The following is a 17,327-nucleotide window of genomic DNA, read 5'->3' on the forward strand; positions in this document are numbered from 1 at the left end:
ACTTACTTTCTTCCTGCATCCGGGCTAGAATCTGTACATCGGTTACATCATTTAGCTTATAATTGGATCCAATTGAATCTTCATCTAATTCTGAAGCACTTAACTCACTATCTATAGAGGACTGAGGACTGAGTGGAGGATTTCTGTCTGAGCTTTTCAAGTTACCTTAAAAAAAAGAAAAAAAATTCAAACTTTGGTAAAGCAACGATTGAATAAATGCCTACTGTAACTAACTTGATATTATATCTTTTAATTCATTCTTGTTCTGCCTTTTCTGCTTAAAAAATTCCCTGAAATTAGAAATTGACTTCATTAAGAAAAATGAGGGCTACTGAGACTCCTTTATATGCTATGGCATAAACATATTTTCATCTAAGTATAACTTATCTATTCTCTTATGTAACAATTCAGCTTTCAACACAAAGTAATTGGTGTTCAATAACTATATGTTAAGGATTTCAACTTGCACAAGATAGCCAATGAAACTGCTCTATAAATAGATGAGTTTATGATGTAGTGTTTTCTTCACTCGAATTCACAGTCATTAACAAACACCATCATCTTTTCCCTCATTTTTCTAAATGAGAAAACTATAATTTGAATAAAATTAGATTCCTTAGAGATTTTAGGAACAAAGACCATGAGGCTTGTTTCTCCTACATTATGCCATGTTTTACAAAACTTCTTTACCAAATTAGTAATGGGGATCTAAGGATTTCTCTGAAGTTTAGTAGTGAAGCACGAAAGATGTGATGAAAAAAAAAAAAGACTAGATTTTTAAAAAGTACTTATCATTCTAAACCAAGACAGAAAACAGACCAGAGAGATAAAGAATACACACATCTAAAAAAAGTCTAACTTGTTTCTAATGAAATATTTTCATCAGATCACCAACTTTTACTAAATAATAAAATCCCAACATTGCCACTAATATTTCTATTACAGATTTATCTGAAACACTTGTTTTCCATTATTCTTCACCATAACAGCTCCAACATGAAAAGCATGTAAGGAGAGCAAGAAGAGTACAAAATAATTAATCTTTATACTATCAATGAAAGAAGAGCAGAGTGCACATGATATTAAAAGTACTACAAGGTCAGGCTCAAATAATGCCTGAACGAAATTACCTATTTTAAACAAATATTGCAGCTTAAATTTTTTAACATGGTATCATCGTAGGTGAAGTAAGTAGCAAGTAACAACCTATATACTAAGCAAAGAGCAGGATCATTAGACTAGGGAGTGCAGAGGTCAAAATTTGAGGTGGTTAACCTTAATTTTTAAGGAAGTTATAATAATCAGCTATAACAACAGCTTCAGCGACAATAAGAGTAAATGAATGGGTGAATTCGTGAAGAGTAGGCTACACAGTAACAGTCTCACACAAAGAACCAGCGCAGAACATTCTTTCCCTGGTTTATAGAAATCTGGCCTTCCCACATCATTTACTGCCCCTCTCACTCTTTTGGTACATTCACCCCTAACCTCATACTATTATTTAGCTGCAGTATCAAAATTTATTAAAATTCCTATAAAGAGGTTTTAACTCTGGAGTTTTTACAACCCAGGTAGGCTGTTCAATAAGGATCTATTGATTAAAAGAATCATGTTTGTAACCCATTTAATTAAGCCAGACTTAAAAACTTTTAGGTACATGCTAAAAAAAATTTTATGTATTTTACACACTGGCTTATGTGTGCCTGATATAGTACCTGGTGCTAAGTTGCTCCTCAATGATATTTTCTTTAGCCAGTTAAAAGTTTCATAAGTAAAATGAACTCGAACTACAGATGAATGTTATTTTCTGATACAGTGCAGTAAGCTAAAAAAACAGTCCTTAATAGCTCCATAGCATTTTCTCCTTACCTGAATTTCCAGGAAGTATAAGCTGTTTGACTATAGGAGGTCGCACGGGTGTTGAGGATGGAGAATTGAAGCCACTGCTGTATGGGCTACTGGCATTTGGACTGTAAGGACTTGTATAACTCATAGAGTTGAAAGGATTATTATATAAATTCTGCCTCTTGAGAGCTGCATTAATGAGAAGGGGAAAATCAAATTTAATAACTGAGAAAAAGTTAACATTTCATTTCTAAAGTTTTCCTATTAGAAAATTAAATCATTATCTATCTCAATTTAAATGAAAAATATTCTTATGGTAGTGGGAGAAAAATATAATAATCCCAACAAATTGTTTCTATTATCTTAAATTGTGTATGCAAATAAAACCGGAGCCACACCAAACAACAAAAATAATGCAGGAAAAGTAACTCCTAAACAGATTATTGGCCGCTTAATTCACTTCTACCATGTTGGAAAGTTTACTCTTTGATACTTGCTGTATCAATCCTGAGTGACCTTTAAAAATAAATGGAATATAAAAGCATACTTATGTTTTCTCATTTTTCTGTAACAAACGTATTACTTTTCATTTTAAAAAATATTCTTTGGGCCAGGCATGGTGGCTCACGTCTGTAATCCCAGCACTTTGGGAGGCTGAGGTGGTTGGATTACTCGAGGTCAGGAGTTTGAGACCAGCCTGGCCAAAATGGTGAAACCCTGTCTCTACTAAAAAAAAATAAATACAAAAATTAGCCAGGCATGGTGTTGCGTGCTACTTGGGAGGCTGAGGCAGGAAAATCACGTGAACTCGGGAGGCAGAGGTTGCAGTGAGCAGGCAGAGGTTACAGTGAGCAGACATCGTGCCACGGCACTACAGCCTGGGCTACAGAGTGAGACTCGTCTTGAAAAAATATATATATATATTTTGGAGAGATGTGATCTTACCATGTTGCCCAGACTGGTCTCAAACTCCTGGCCTCAAGTGATCCTCCCATCTTGGCCTCTCGAAGTGCTGGGATTACAGGGGTGAGACACTGCACTCAACCTATGACTTTTTTAAAAAGCTAAGAAATAAGTTGTTTAAATAGCCTTTGCAAAGTTTGGATTTTTTTTTTTTAAAGCAATGCCGACTATTATGAAGCCAGTTTAAGGTCAAGACATGGGAAATCCTTTAAAAAAAAAAAAAGCCAACCTGACTACTTCTGTCAAAAAAAGAAAAAAAAAAACTGTGCTATGCATATACAATTAAATAAATAGAACAGTAGGACTAAGATATCAAATGCACATACTTAAAAAATTAACACTAAAAATACTATTTCTTCCTTCAATCTTTTTTTTTTTTTTTGAGACAAAGTTTTGCTGTCACCCAGGCTGGAGCGCAGTGGCGTGATTTCAGCTCACTATAACTTCTGCCTCTTAGGCTTAAGCGATTCTTGTGCCTCAGCCTCCCAAAGAGCTGGGATTACAGGCATGTGCCACCACGCCTGGATAATTTTTTGTATTTTTAGTAGAGACAAGGTTTTGCCATCCAGGCTGGTCTCAAAATTCTGAGCTCAGGTGATCCGCCTGCCTTGGCCTCCCAAAGTGCTAGGATTACAGGCGTGAGTCACCGTGCCCAGCCCCTTCCTTCATATTTTAATATCCACAGCTTATTCAATATTTATGAGTACTGGCAAGAGCACTTTGTAGAATATATACAAGAAATATGATATGGTGCTCTCTCTTAAGAGGCTTGCAGCCAAGTAGCATAGGCAGAGACAACAAAAATTGCAAGGCAAAATGAAATGAGTACTATCATAAAGGTCCAAAGGGCAATGGAAAGGAAGAGTTACGATAATTCATTACAACTGAGAGAAACTGGGTAAGGCTTTTTGGAAGGAGACGCACTGAAGCAGTCTTGAGACCATGAGCAGTAACTTGATTTGATGCTGAAAGTATGGTAAGTATGTGTTTTACCCAGACCCTCAGAAGTCTGAAACCTATGTAGTAGGTTTCTAAACCTATTTAGTAGGCTACTAAACCTATTTAGTAGCAGTGATTTTATCAAGCGTGATATGATCCGATCAGTGTAAGGAGAAAAAATGACGGAAATCTTGATGTTAAATAAGTTAGACTGAACTAACGGTGATACACGGTGAGTTCAGTTAGACTGAACTAACGGTGGTATACGGTGAGTAGAAAAAAGGAAAAAAAAGAACAAAAGGATAGATACTAAAAACTGGAAAGGATTGCTAAAGAAAAGAAATCAGCGAAATGAAATGTCTGGTTTGCCTACTGGTAGAATAGTGGTTTTGGGGAGGAGGAACATATGTTTTCTGTTAAGACAGTGCAGTAATTTGGACCATGTAGTTTTGTACATATTCACCATGAGACAAGATGCAAGACAAAACAATATTTTATATATATTTAGTATGAAGTATGTGGCATGATTTTGGAACTATCAACCTGTACAGAAATACAGTTGCTAAATTCTATCTTTTTCCTCCTCCTCCATCTCCTCTGGAGTTTATTCTCTTTTACTTAGTTATTAATCACTAGCATTCAAAGTTCTGAGCCTTTTATCTTCTCATTCTATGCCATATTCTTTCTCCTAAGGAATCTCAATCATACAACATCAATTATTATCTATATACTAAACACTCCTCATTATTTATATTTCTAATCTTAAGTTTTCCTCTGAGTTTCAGACCTATACACATCACCCATTTAATGTCTCTCCCCTTGGGTATGGCAAATGTATCTAAGTCAACATATCAGATCAATTCATGGTCTTTGCATTAACATCTAATTCTCTTCCAAAGGTCTCTCTTCCAGAATGATCCCAATATTCACCTTGTCGCAGAAGCTGGCAACTTAGAAATCACTACTGATATTCTTGTCCACCATTTCCTCATATTTGGTTCATTCTCTTTTTATGACTATATCCTTTCACCTTTACTACTACGCTTTCTATTCAGCACACACGGTCTATCATTATCAACCCTCCTCAAAAGCACCCTACATTCACTCTTGCCCCTCTCCAACCTACTTTCCATACTAGAATAACCTTTCCAAAATAAAATTGATGACATCCTTCCTGTCCACATACACTACACCCTTGTAGAAAACCCTTCAATATTTTTCTAGTGCTCTTAAAGTCCACAATTGGCTGGGTGCCCAGTGCAGTGGCTCATACCTGTAATCCTAGCACTTTGGGCGGCCAAGGCAGGTGGATCACTTGAGCTCAGGAGTTCGCAACCAGCCTGGCCAACATCATGAAACCTCGTCACTACTAAAAATACAAAAAAAAAAAAAAAAAAAATTAGCTGGGTGTGGTGGTAGGCACCTGTAATCCCAGCTACTCAGGAGGCTGAGGCAGGAGAATCGCTTGAACCCAGGAGGCAGAGGTTGCGGTGAGCCAAGATTGCACCACTGCACTCCAGCCTGGGCAACAGAACAAGACTCTATCTCCAAAAAAAGAAAAAGAATAATGTCCACAATCTTTAACATGGCTTATAAGGCTTTACAGAGTCTGACTCCTATGTATCTTTCTGGCCTTATCTCACATCTCTCCCTTCCTTACTCTTCTCCAGCGACTTCCTCATGTATGTCATGCTTCATCCCATATGGAACCTTTGCACATGCCTTTCTTTTTATCTGGAATGCTCTACTCCATCTCCTTTTTTTTGAGATGGAATTTTACTCTTGTTGCCCAGGCTGGAGTGCAATGGCGCAATCTTGGCTCACCACAACCTCCACCTCCTGGGTTCAAGCGATTCTCCTGCCTCAGCCTCCCGAGTAGCTGGAATTACAGGCATGCACCACCACACCTGGTTAATTTTGTATTTTTAGTAGAGACAGGGTTTCTCCATGTTGGTCAGGCTGGTCTCGAACTCCCAACCTCAGGTGATCCGCCCACCCTGGCTTCCCAAAGTGCTGGGATTACATGTGTAAGCCACCGCGCCCGGCCCCATCTCTTTCTTAGCACACTTAAATTGTTCTGAATCTTAAGGTTTCAGGTCAAACATCATTTCCTAAGGGAAAATTCCTATTTCTCAAAGCACTATACCTTTATTCCTTTATTTTATATATATATCACTAAAAAGATTATTTGTAGTATGTTTCCCCTACTAGATGATAAAACTCTAGTAAGTGCCAGTACAATGTTAATTTTTCTTTATAAAGCACCCCACCTCCACCCTTTCCCCAAAGCCTGATACTTAACAGGTTTGCATTAAAAATTATTTGAATATATGACGAATGAATGTGATTCAATAGAGGTGATACTAGACATGATATAAACAGATGCAAACACCAAAACAGGGATATACATGAGGCAAAAGAGAGACCCGGGGCAACCTAAACTTAAAAGACAGGCAGAGAGGAAGCAAAGGGAATGGGAAGTTATTGGTTAACCTGGGTAAAGAATTTCAGTATGGGATGATGAAAAAGTTTAGTATAGGATGATTAAAAGTTCTGTTCATCTGGATATGATAGTGACAGTTGCACAGTAACGTGAATGTACTTAATGCCACAGAACTGTACATTTTAAAGGGTGAAAATGGATAATTTTGTATTATATAATTTTATGACAATTTTTAAAAGATGGGCGGAAAAGGAAGAACCTTCAATGAAGACTGAAAAGAAAAGAGCAGGGAGGGTAAATGAGGGTTAAAAAGACAATACACTATCAAAAGAAACAAGTGAAGAAAATTTTAGGAACGAGTGATAGTGCACTGCAGAGAACCTGAGTGTGAAGGAGTAGAAACTGTTCTGCTGCAATATAGTACTTAAGTTCCTAGGAAGTTCTGCCTTACCAAAACAGTGCATTAAAAAAAAAAAAAAAAAAAAAATCTCCTTGGGAAATGGGGGACTTAAACTACGAAGTTCAAACTCGTAAAAGCCAAATTCTTTTCCTTAAAAAATTTTAAACATATATATTTCAAATAGACATTGTATTTATAGCTATAGCTATTGTTCTATGAATACAGCTATAAAATTTAAACCATGTTAAACAGATGCAGTACTTAATTACATCTAGTTATGGTTCAAGAGTAACTGCCTCTCTTACACACTCCTAATATCCTCCTTACAATAAAGCAAAAAGCCACTCACTCAAAATTGCTATTTCTGAGGTGCAGCAGCTTTGCTTTTATCCCTCAAGTCCAAATTGCTAGTCACCAATTGCTAATAATTCGTACTCCTTAGGACGTTTTAAACCAGGGGTTGGTAAAATAGCCTTCAGGCCAAATCTAGTCCACCACCTGTTTCTGTAAGTAGTTTTACTGGAACACAGCCATGCTCACTCATTTATGTATAGTCTATGGCTGCTTGCATGCTACAAGAGCAAAGCTGAGTAACTGCAACAGAGATCTTACAGGCAACAAAGACTAAAATTGTTTATTATCCGGCTTTTTGCAGAAAAAGTTTGCCAGAGCTTTATTTATTTGTTTACTGTCTGACTCCTCTTATAAGAATATAAGCTCCAAGAAGTAAGTCATTTTTGGTCTATTATATTCACTGCCATAATTTCAGTGTTGAGAACAATGCCTATTATAGCAGATTCTCAATACATACTGTTGAATGATGAAAATTCCTAATTAAATTGTAAATTATATTATTTCTAAGTTGGGGTATTGAAAACAGTTTCTAGGATATATAAAAAAAATTTTTTTTTTTTTTTTGGCAACAGGGTCTTGCTCTGTCACCCAAGCTGTAGTGCAGTGGTGCAAACACGGCTCACTGCAAGAACTTCCTGGACTCAAGGGATCCTCCTGCCCCAGTCTCCCAAGTAGCTGGGACCACAGGTGCACACCACGCCTGGCTATTTTTTTTTCTTTATTTTTTGTAGAGGTGGGGTCTCACTATGTTGCCTAGGCTGGTTCTGAACTCCTGGGCTCAAGTGATCCTCCCAAAGTGCTGGCATTACGGGTGTGAGCCACCGCACCTAGCCCTCTAGAAATACTCTTTTTTCTTTCAGTCATGCTCCTTCTGTAGGAATATTCTCAATACATAGTCAGAAAATTTCCATACTTAATGTTCTGTGGCATTAAGTAGTACATTAATGCCAGAATTTGGTCAGAAAATGTTAAGTTATTTAAAATGGTCTACTAGCTTGTCTACATTATTTCAAATAATCTCTTATGAATATAACTTAAATCAAGCTCCAGGGTACAATTCAAACAAGCAAGCTGACAGTCATACTAAACATTTTAAAAAAATCACATAAAGGCTATTGTTTTTTCAAAAGTGCTTCTTTGGCCAGGCACGGTGGCTCACACCTGTAATCCCAGCAGACTGGGAGGCCGAGGCGGGTAGATCACCTGAGGTCGGGAGTTGGAGACCAGCCTGGCTAACACGGCAAAATCTCATCTCTACAAAAAATACAAAAATTAGCCAGGAGTGGTGGTGGGCACCTTAGTCCCAGCTACTCAGGAGGCTGAGGCTGTGATGAACCAAGATCGCACTACTGCACTCCAGCCTGGGCAACAGAGCGAAACTCCATATCAAAAAAAAAAAACAAACAAAAACAAAAACAAAACGGCTTATTTTCATAGAGGAAAAGTAATACTTCAGTGTCAAAACTGACCCAGATTCAGAACCTCTGTAATAACATCCCATAAGTTATTTGCATGTAATAACCACTACCCCTTATAGCCAAATAAACTTCATTTTATGTATGCCACTTTAACTGTCCCCTCTGCTTCTTGTGACCATTTTCAGCTTAAAGTCTAACCACAAGGCACATATTGTTTTCTATAATAAAGCCAAAATAAGTAATTTTAAGTACATGGCTGCCAAGTAAATATAGGCAGAAAAACAAAAACAAAACTAATCATGCATCCATCTTTTACTATCTGAGTATTTCATAAAACAGTAAGAGTCATAAAACAGACTCAGAGAAATACAAGAAGAAATAAACAATATTTTTCCTACATTTCTGCCCACACTGGCATGCTACATTAAATGTCATAAATAGCCCCAGACACATTTTGTCAGCTTTGTGAATGCTATTAAACAAAAGAGCATAAAAGCAGTTTAAACCTAAAATGCCAACTAGTTTTACATAACAAGGGAAATGAATACATTTACTTAGCACTTACTGTTAGCCAGAAAACACGCTAGGCTCTTTCACATAACACTTAACCCTTAAAATTACCTTTCAAGGCTCATCATTCTTATGAGACAACCGAGCTCACAGAATCAAATAATGCAGTGACAGAGCAATTAAGGGCTAGAGTGAGAACAAGGTCTCTGTAGTTCTCCGCTTGTATCTTTCTACCACACCAGTTTCCCCAAAGAGTGGAATGTGAGATGATTTTATACAACACCAGATATTTTATATTTTAATAGTTACGTAACTTGTATTTTAAAAAAAAGCTTATCATACGAAATTCATTATTTCATGGATATTATTCTTTAGATTTTTTTAAAAAGCTATTAAGTAAATGATAGGCCAGGGTTATATGAACATGGGAAAAACTCTCATGACCGTATGAACAATGAAATTTGAAAAATGCTCCAAGCAAAGAATTGCTTCCTAAAAACACACTGCTCAACATGTATGGTTTTAGACTAAAGAAAGCAAAGAGATGAATTTACAAATAAAATTATAGACATACCTGACATAGTTTGATCAAGTTTGTGGATAAGAGATTTTTTAGCACACTCAACATCAGGACTTGGGTAATCCAAAACTTGCCTGCACCAAACTAATGGACTAACCGATTTCTGCATTGGTGTAAGTTTTTTCTTTGGTGATGAATACAGCCTAGAAGAAGACAACAAAAAACAGAAAATTCCTTATTAAGCACAAGGTTATATAAAACAGGGATCCTTTTGGATCAATTTAAATAGGGGAGAAGGGAGTAAAAATCATGGAGTATATTTTAAATCACCCACATTTACTTACTGCACAGGAAATTATAGTAAAACAATCAATATAAATCCAAATTTCAAATACTAAGTGAACCCAAATGAGGTATTCCTAAAGTAGATGCTTTATTAAGACTATGAGAAAACACCTGTCTTTCCAGCAGTTTATTCTATTTTCAACAGTACTTGACTAACTCCTTAATATATCCATATTATTAAATCTAGCTAGGAAGCAGGAGGAGCTAAATTCCTTGCTCTGCACCTATTTCCCTTCCCACCACATACACAAACATCTACCATTAGTGATTCATTCCTTTTAGTTAAGCAGTATCCAATGTGTAGTCCTCTTTTCAAATGACAATGTGTTGGACAAAAGCAATACTTTAAACCCTAAATAACTAAATGTGAATCAATTACTAAATTGCTTCAGTTTCAGAAAAGAACCAAGAGACAGTATTTTATAAGCTAATGGCGAAGGTATACAGAAGGAAAAAGTTGAGCAGAAAATACGGAGGCGTGTACATAAATTTTCTACATCATGTTTCTCAGATTAATCCAGATTATGTCAGTTATAATTAATTTATTTCAAGTGTGACCCCTTATGAAAAATGCAAATAGTTATTGATTTCTAACCAGGGTGATTTTCAAATTAAGACACGTTAAGTGGAATTTATGAAGCAAAATTAGGCTTTGATACTGTATATCTAGTGAAAGATTTCAATAAGGATAATTTCACATTTACATTAATCAAGTTAGTGTAATAATATGAAGTGTTGTTTCACTGTAAATATTTAAATAAATGCATATCTACAGAACTACAATAGACAAACTACTTTTAGTGGCAACAGTACCTTTTCCATCACTTGTCTCTTTTCCCCATCTGTAACTTAGGTCTGTCACTCACATGCATTATTTAGTTTTGATCAAGATCATCAAGACTAACTAATGGGGGTAGATGACCATTTCTTTAGTCTACAATCCAAATTCATTTGACAAAAATAGTGAAATAAAATCTCAATTTATGGAATAACTGTCAATTCAAAATGAAATCAATGGGGTTCATTCTATTTCCAATTTAAATACTGCAAAGATTCCTTAACAAAAATCTCTACCTCAGCAACTCCACTTTAAAAATTGTCGTAAATATTACATACTGATATCCTATGTCAGCGAATGTTTAGCAAGGTAAACCTCTATAGATGAATAATAAACAATAATAAAACAATTTTATGACATTATCACTACTCTTTCAATATATATATTTTTCCTACACTGACTGGTTTTACATAATTTACCCACATGGCTCACATGTACTAAGTACATAGTCCCCCTACTGCTGGCTATAAAATTCCTTTTTAAAAAGTGCAAAGCAGGGCTGGGTGCAGTGGCTCATGCCTGTAATCCCAGCACTTTGGGAGGTCAAGGCGGGTGGATCACCTGAGGTCAGGAGTTCAAGACCAGCCTGGCCAACATCTCTACTAAAAATACAAACCCCGACCCCTTGCCTGCGAGTGATGTCAGAATCGCCATGGCCAGCTATCTGAACCGGCAGGGCTGCCCAGGAGCTGCAGGACAAGCACCAGAAGTCCCTCCGGGTAGCTACTACCCTGGACCCCCCAATAGTGGAGGGCAGTATGGCAGTGGGCTACCCCCTGGTGGTTATGAGGGTCCTGCCCCTGGAGGGCCTTATGGACCACCAGCTGGTGGAGGGCCTTATGGATACCCCACTCCTGGGATGTTCCCCTCTGGAACTCCAGGAGGACCATATGGTGGTGCAGCTCCAGGGGGCCCCTATGGTCAGCCACCTCCAAGTTCCTATGGTGCCCAGCAGCCTGGGCCTTATGGACAGGGTGGCGCCCCTCCCAATGTGGATCCTGAGGCCTACTCCTGGTTCCAGTCGGTGGACTCAGATCACAGTGACTATATCTCCATGAAGGAGCTAAAGCAAGCCCTGGTCAACTGCAATTGGTCCTCATTCAATGATGAGACCTGCCTCATGATGATAAACATGTTTGACAAGACCAAGTCAGGCCATATCGATGTCTACGGCTTCTCAGCCCTGTGGAAATTCATCCAACAGTGGAAGAACCTCTTCCAGCAGTATGACCAGGACCACTCGGGCTCCGTTAGACACAGAGCTGCAGCAAGCTCTGTCCCAAATGGGCTACAACCTGAGCCCCCAGTTCACCCAGCTTCTGGTCTCCCGCTACTGCCCACGCTCTGCCAGTCCTGCCATGCAGCTGGACCGCTTCATCCAGGTATGCACCCAGCTGCAGGTGCTGACAGAGGCCTTCTCGGAGAAGGACACAGCTGTACAAGGCAACATTCGGCTCAGCTTCGAGGACTTCGTCACCATGACAGCTTCTCGGATGCTATGACCCAACCCACCTGTGGAGTGGAGTGCACCAGGGACCTTTCCTGGCTTCTTAGAGTGAGAGAAGTATGTGGACATCTCTTCTTTTCCTGTCCCTTTAGAAGAACATTCTCCCTTGCTTAATGCAACACTGTTCCAAAAGAGGGTTGAGAGTCCTGCATCATAGCCACCAAATAGTGAGGACCGGGGCTGAGGCCACACAGGTAGGGGCCTGATGGAGGAGAGGATGGAAGTTGAATGTCCTGATGGCCATGAGCAGTTGAGTGGCACAGCCTGGCCAGGAGCAGGTTCTTGTAACGGAGTTAGTGTCCAGTCAGCTGAGCTCCACCCTGATGCCAGTGGTGAGTGTCCATTGGCCCATTACCGTTACTACCTGTGTTCCCTCACCAGGCCATCCTGTCACACGAGCCCATTTTCTCCAAAGTGGAATCTGACCAAGCATGAGAGAGATCTGCCCATGGGACCAGTGGCTTGGATTCCACCACACCCATAAATCCTTGTATGTTAACTTCTAACTGCCTGGGGCTGGCCCTGCTCAGACAAATCTGCTCCCTGGGCCTCTCTGGCCAGGCTCTGCCTCCACGGCTGGGAGCCCTCAGTTGCCTGCCATGCTCTGCTCAGCTTCAGTCTCCAGGGGACAGTGGGCACCTCTCCCTGCCAATACTTTTTTTAATTTGCATTTTTTTTTTTCATTTGGGGCCAAAAGTCCAGTGAAATTGTAAGCTTCAATAAAAGGATGAAACTCTGGGAAAAAAAAAAAAAATACAAACCCCATCGCTACTAAAAATACAAAAAATTAGCCGGGTGTGGTGGTGGGCGCCCATAATCCCAGATACTCAGGAGGCTGAGGCACAAGAATCGCTTGAACCCAGGAGGTGGAGGTTGCAGTGAGCCGAGGTCACAATCACACCACTGCAGTCCGACCTGGGCAACAGAGCAACACTGTCAAAAAAAAAAAAAAAAAAAAAAAAGCCTCAAAAACATTATGTTCAGTGAATGCATACTGACACTTAAGAATCCATTTACATGAAATGTCTAGAAAAGCATATGGAACAGAAAAAGAGATTTGTGGTTGCCTAGGGCTGGAGGTAGGAATGGGAATGAGGTTTCTTTTTAGGGTGATATAGATGTTCTAAAATTATATGGTAGTGATAATTATGGTAATGGTTTGTCATTGTAAATATACTAAATTCACTAACATATAATGACTTTTTATGATATGCTGATTATAAGCTATTAATAAATGTTATGGTATATAAATAATATCTTGATAAAGCTGTTTTTAAAAAGTTGCAACGTGCTTTGGCATCTTTAAAAATACAGAAACTACTACAAACTAAATTAATACAACAATAATTCAAAATCAACTAAAACATCACAACTGCCCCCCCACCCCGCAAATCCCCCATTTCTTTCCTGTTATTAATAGCATTATAATTCTTTCAGTTATAAAGACTAAAACCTTGTGAGTGATTTAGGATTGCTCCATCTTTTTTATTTTCTACCCTTATCAAAATAAACTATTTTTTCTCCCATTCCTGTACTTGCTCCCTTAATTGGGAATACAGAATGCTCCTTCCTTCCATTAGCAGATTAAAGCAACTTGTCCATACTTATTCATAGTGATGAAAAGGGAGAAAATGATACAGTAAGCCCTGAGAGTACACTAACTTTCTATATCACTCTATCCTCTTATCTGAAGTCTAAAAACAAAGGGCGTTGGCCCATATGATATTGGCACAAAATTCCTTGGTCAGGTAACCTTTGGTTGAGGTTTCAAAGTACATACTTCTAAACTTGCCAGAGGACACATGAGATGAGCTGTATCACATAACTGAATTCACCTTTAGCAGGACTGAGTTGTTTAAGTCTCTCAATTTAAAAGGAAATCCTAAGTAAACTCCCATTACAAATAAATCTATTGGTAATAACAATATATATCATATTCTTTGTTCATTTCTTACAAACACATGGACTTGTTCGAAATAACTATTTTGCCCACTAAAAACATTTTTTTTTCATTTTGACACTTAAGAATTTCTTAAATCATAGAATATGATTTAATCAAGAGGGACATAATTCTGATGAACACAGCAAGTTTATTTACAGTTAATGCAACCTAAAACAGGTTGAGATTCAACAAGTTTTTACTTGCTTAAAAAAACAAACATTACTTCATTATCCTATTACTACTAAAATTAAATCATGGAGGCTCAATGGGGAGCTGAGCCTCCAACCTGGCAAACAAGGCACTGGGACATCCTATTCACATGCAGATAGTCAGACTGGATTAAAAAATAAGACACAATCATACGTTGTCTACAAAAGAAACATCTTAGATTCAAATTCATAAATAAGTTGAAAGCAAAAGAATGGGAAAAAATAAGACCATGAAAAAGTAACTATAAGAACTAGAGTGGCTATTATTAGACAATAGACTTTAAGATACAAAAAATTACTAGAAACAAAAAGGGACGTTTCAATACATCAGAAAGATATAACATTATAAATTTAAACATACCTAACGACAGTAATAGAACTGAAAAGAAAAATAAACAATTCAGAAATTTTGTTTTGTGGTTTCAATAGCTGACTCTTAATAACTGAAAAAAGAACTACATGGAGAATCAGAAAAAATACAGAAGACTTCAGCAACATTATCAACCAACTTTACTTAACCATTTATGGATTATGGGATGCTCCATCCAACAACAGAAAACACATTCTTTTTAATTGCACATGGAACATTCTCTGGGATAGACCATGGGCTAGGACATAAAGCAAGTCTTACTGAATGTTTAAAAACTGAAATTATTTAAAGTATGGTTTCTGACCACAATGGAATTAAATTAGATATCAGCAACAGAAAGTAATTTAGCAAATTCCAAATATTTGGAAATTAAAAACATACTTATAAATAAAGTCAAATAATGTATCCCACAGGGGAAATCAGAAAGTACTGTGAACTGAATAAAAACAAAAACACAACATACCAATATTTATGTGATGACGCTCAAAAAGTGCTTAGAGAAAAATCTGTAATTTCAAACACTTAGGAAAGAAAAGAGGTCTAAAATCAATAATCTAAGCTTGAAAAATTAGAACAAGAGCAAATTAAATCCAAAGTAGGCTGGACACAGTGGCTCACGCCTGTAATCCTGGTACTTTGGGAGCCGGAGGCTGGTGGATCACCTGAGGTGAGGAGTTCAAGATCAGCCTGGCCAACGTGGCAAAACCCCATCTCTACTAAAAAATACAAAAATTAGCGGTGGGGGCGGGGCATCTGTAATCCCAGCTACTCGGGAGACTGAGGCAGGGAGAACTGTTTGAACCCGGGAGGTGGAGGCTGCAGTGAACCAAGATCCCGCCACTGCCCTCCAGCCTGGGCAACAGAGCGAGGTTCCATCTCAAAAAATAAAAATAAATAAATAAATAAACCCAAAGTAGCCAGAAGGAAGGAAATTATAAAGATTAAAGTAGAAATCAGTGAAATAGAAAACAGAAAATTATAGGGGGAAAAACTGCTTTTCTGTTTCTGTTTGTTTGAGATGGAGTCTTGCTCTGTTGCGATCTCGGCTCACAGCAACCTCCGCCTCCCAGGTTCAAGCTATTCTCCTGTCTCAGCCTCCCGAGTAGCTGGGATTAGAGGCACCCACCACCACGCCTGGTTAGTTTTTTGTATTTTTAGTAGAGATGGAGTTTCACCATGTTGGCCAGGCTGATCTCAAACTTCTGACGTCAAGTGATTCATCTGTCTCAACCTCCCAAAGTACTGGGATTACAGGCGTGAGCCACTGCACCCGGCCTATTCTTTTTTTAAAGACAAAAAAAGGATAAATTTTTAAGTGAGACTGATCTAGGAAAAAAGAAAACATAACTTACCAAAAACAAAAGAGAGGACATCGCCACAAACACTACAGACTTAAATTAAAAGGAATATAAGCGAATATTATGAACAACCTAATGCTAATAAAATAGATAAAACAGATTAATTCCTAGGAAACATAAATTATCAAAAAAAACTCTAAAAACTCAAGAAAGAGAACCTGAATAGACTTTTATAAACGAGACTGAATTAGAAATTTAAAAACCGGCCTGGCGCAGTGGCCCACACCTGTAATCTTAGCACTTTGATAGGCTGAGTCGGGTGGATCACAAGGTCAGTAGATCGAGACCATCCTGGCTAACACAGTGAAATCCCGTCACTACTAAAAATACAAAAAAAACGTAGCCAGGCATGGTGGCACGGGCCTGTAGCTCCAATTACTCAGGAGGCTGAGGCAGGAGAATCGCTTGAACCTAGGAGGCAGAGGTTGCAGTGAGCCGAGATCCAGTCACTGCACTCCAGCCTCGGTGACAGAACAAGACTCTGTCTCAAAAAAAAAAAAAGAAAGAAAGAAATTTAAAAACCTTCCCAGAAAGAAAAGTTCAAGTCCACATTTTTTCATTTATTAATTCTATCAAATATTAAGGAAATAATGCCAATATCAATCCTACACAAACTCTTTAAGAAAAACAGACTTAATGGTAAAAGACCACATAGTTTCTCCTAAGACTGGGAACAAGGCAAGGATGTACACTCTCATACTTTTATTAAATGATATACAGTACAATAAGGCAAGAAAAAAAAAACTAAAGGTATTCTGATTGAAAAGAAAGAAGTAAAACATGTTTAATCGCAGACAACATGATCCTGCACATAGAAAATCCTTTCTAAAACTCTTAAATTGAAAGAAATTATATAACAAATGTGTTCTGCAAGGTCACAAGACACAAGATCAATAAGCAAAAAATTGTATTTCTAAACACTTATCAATAAACAACTTGAATATGAAGTAGATATAGCAATTTCATTCACAACAGCATCAAAAGGAATAAAATACTCAGGAATAAATTTAACAAATGAAATGCAAGATGTACACTGCAAACTACAAAACACTGCTGAGAGAAATTAAAAGAAGACATATGAAGAGATATACAATGTTTACAGATCTGAACACAAGACTGACAAGATGTTAACTCCACCAAACTGACCTGTAGAATCAACATATCCCTAGAAAACCTCAGCAGGCATTTTTAACAGAAACTGATAAGCTGATTGTAAAATTTATATAAAAATGCAAAGGCCAAAGAATGGATAAAACAATTTTGAGAAAATTTTTTTTTAATTTTGCAAATCTCTGGACTTGCCTGCTTTTCAAATTCATCTTGTACAATGCAGTCAGTGTTTTCTAAAATACAAATCTGACTTTAT

General features: G+C 37.8%; 1 protein-coding gene and 1 pseudogene across 2 annotated transcripts in view; one reads left to right on the forward strand and one right to left on the reverse strand.

Moving 5' to 3' along the window:
• LOC105487663 (SLAIN motif family member 2) overlaps positions 1 to 17,327 on the reverse strand; it is a 77,555-nt gene that overhangs the window by 40,029 nt on the left and 20,199 nt on the right. For both annotated transcript variants that reach the window (XM_011751172.2, XM_011751173.3), the window contains exons 2-4: positions 9,447 to 9,595; positions 1,870 to 2,034; positions 7 to 165 (exon numbers count right to left, since the gene is read on the reverse strand). In XM_011751172.2, the coding sequence (XP_011749474.2) occupies positions 7 to 165; positions 1,870 to 2,034; positions 9,447 to 9,595 (473 nt within the window). The remainder of the gene's footprint in view (positions 1 to 6; positions 166 to 1,869; positions 2,035 to 9,446; positions 9,596 to 17,327) is intronic.
• On the forward strand, positions 11,228 to 12,567 carry LOC105487662 (peflin pseudogene; annotated as a pseudogene).

This window comes from Macaca nemestrina, chromosome 3, assembly GCF_043159975.1.
Source record: "Macaca nemestrina isolate mMacNem1 chromosome 3, mMacNem.hap1, whole genome shotgun sequence".
Classification (NCBI taxonomy): Eukaryota; Metazoa; Chordata; class Mammalia; order Primates; family Cercopithecidae; genus Macaca; species Macaca nemestrina.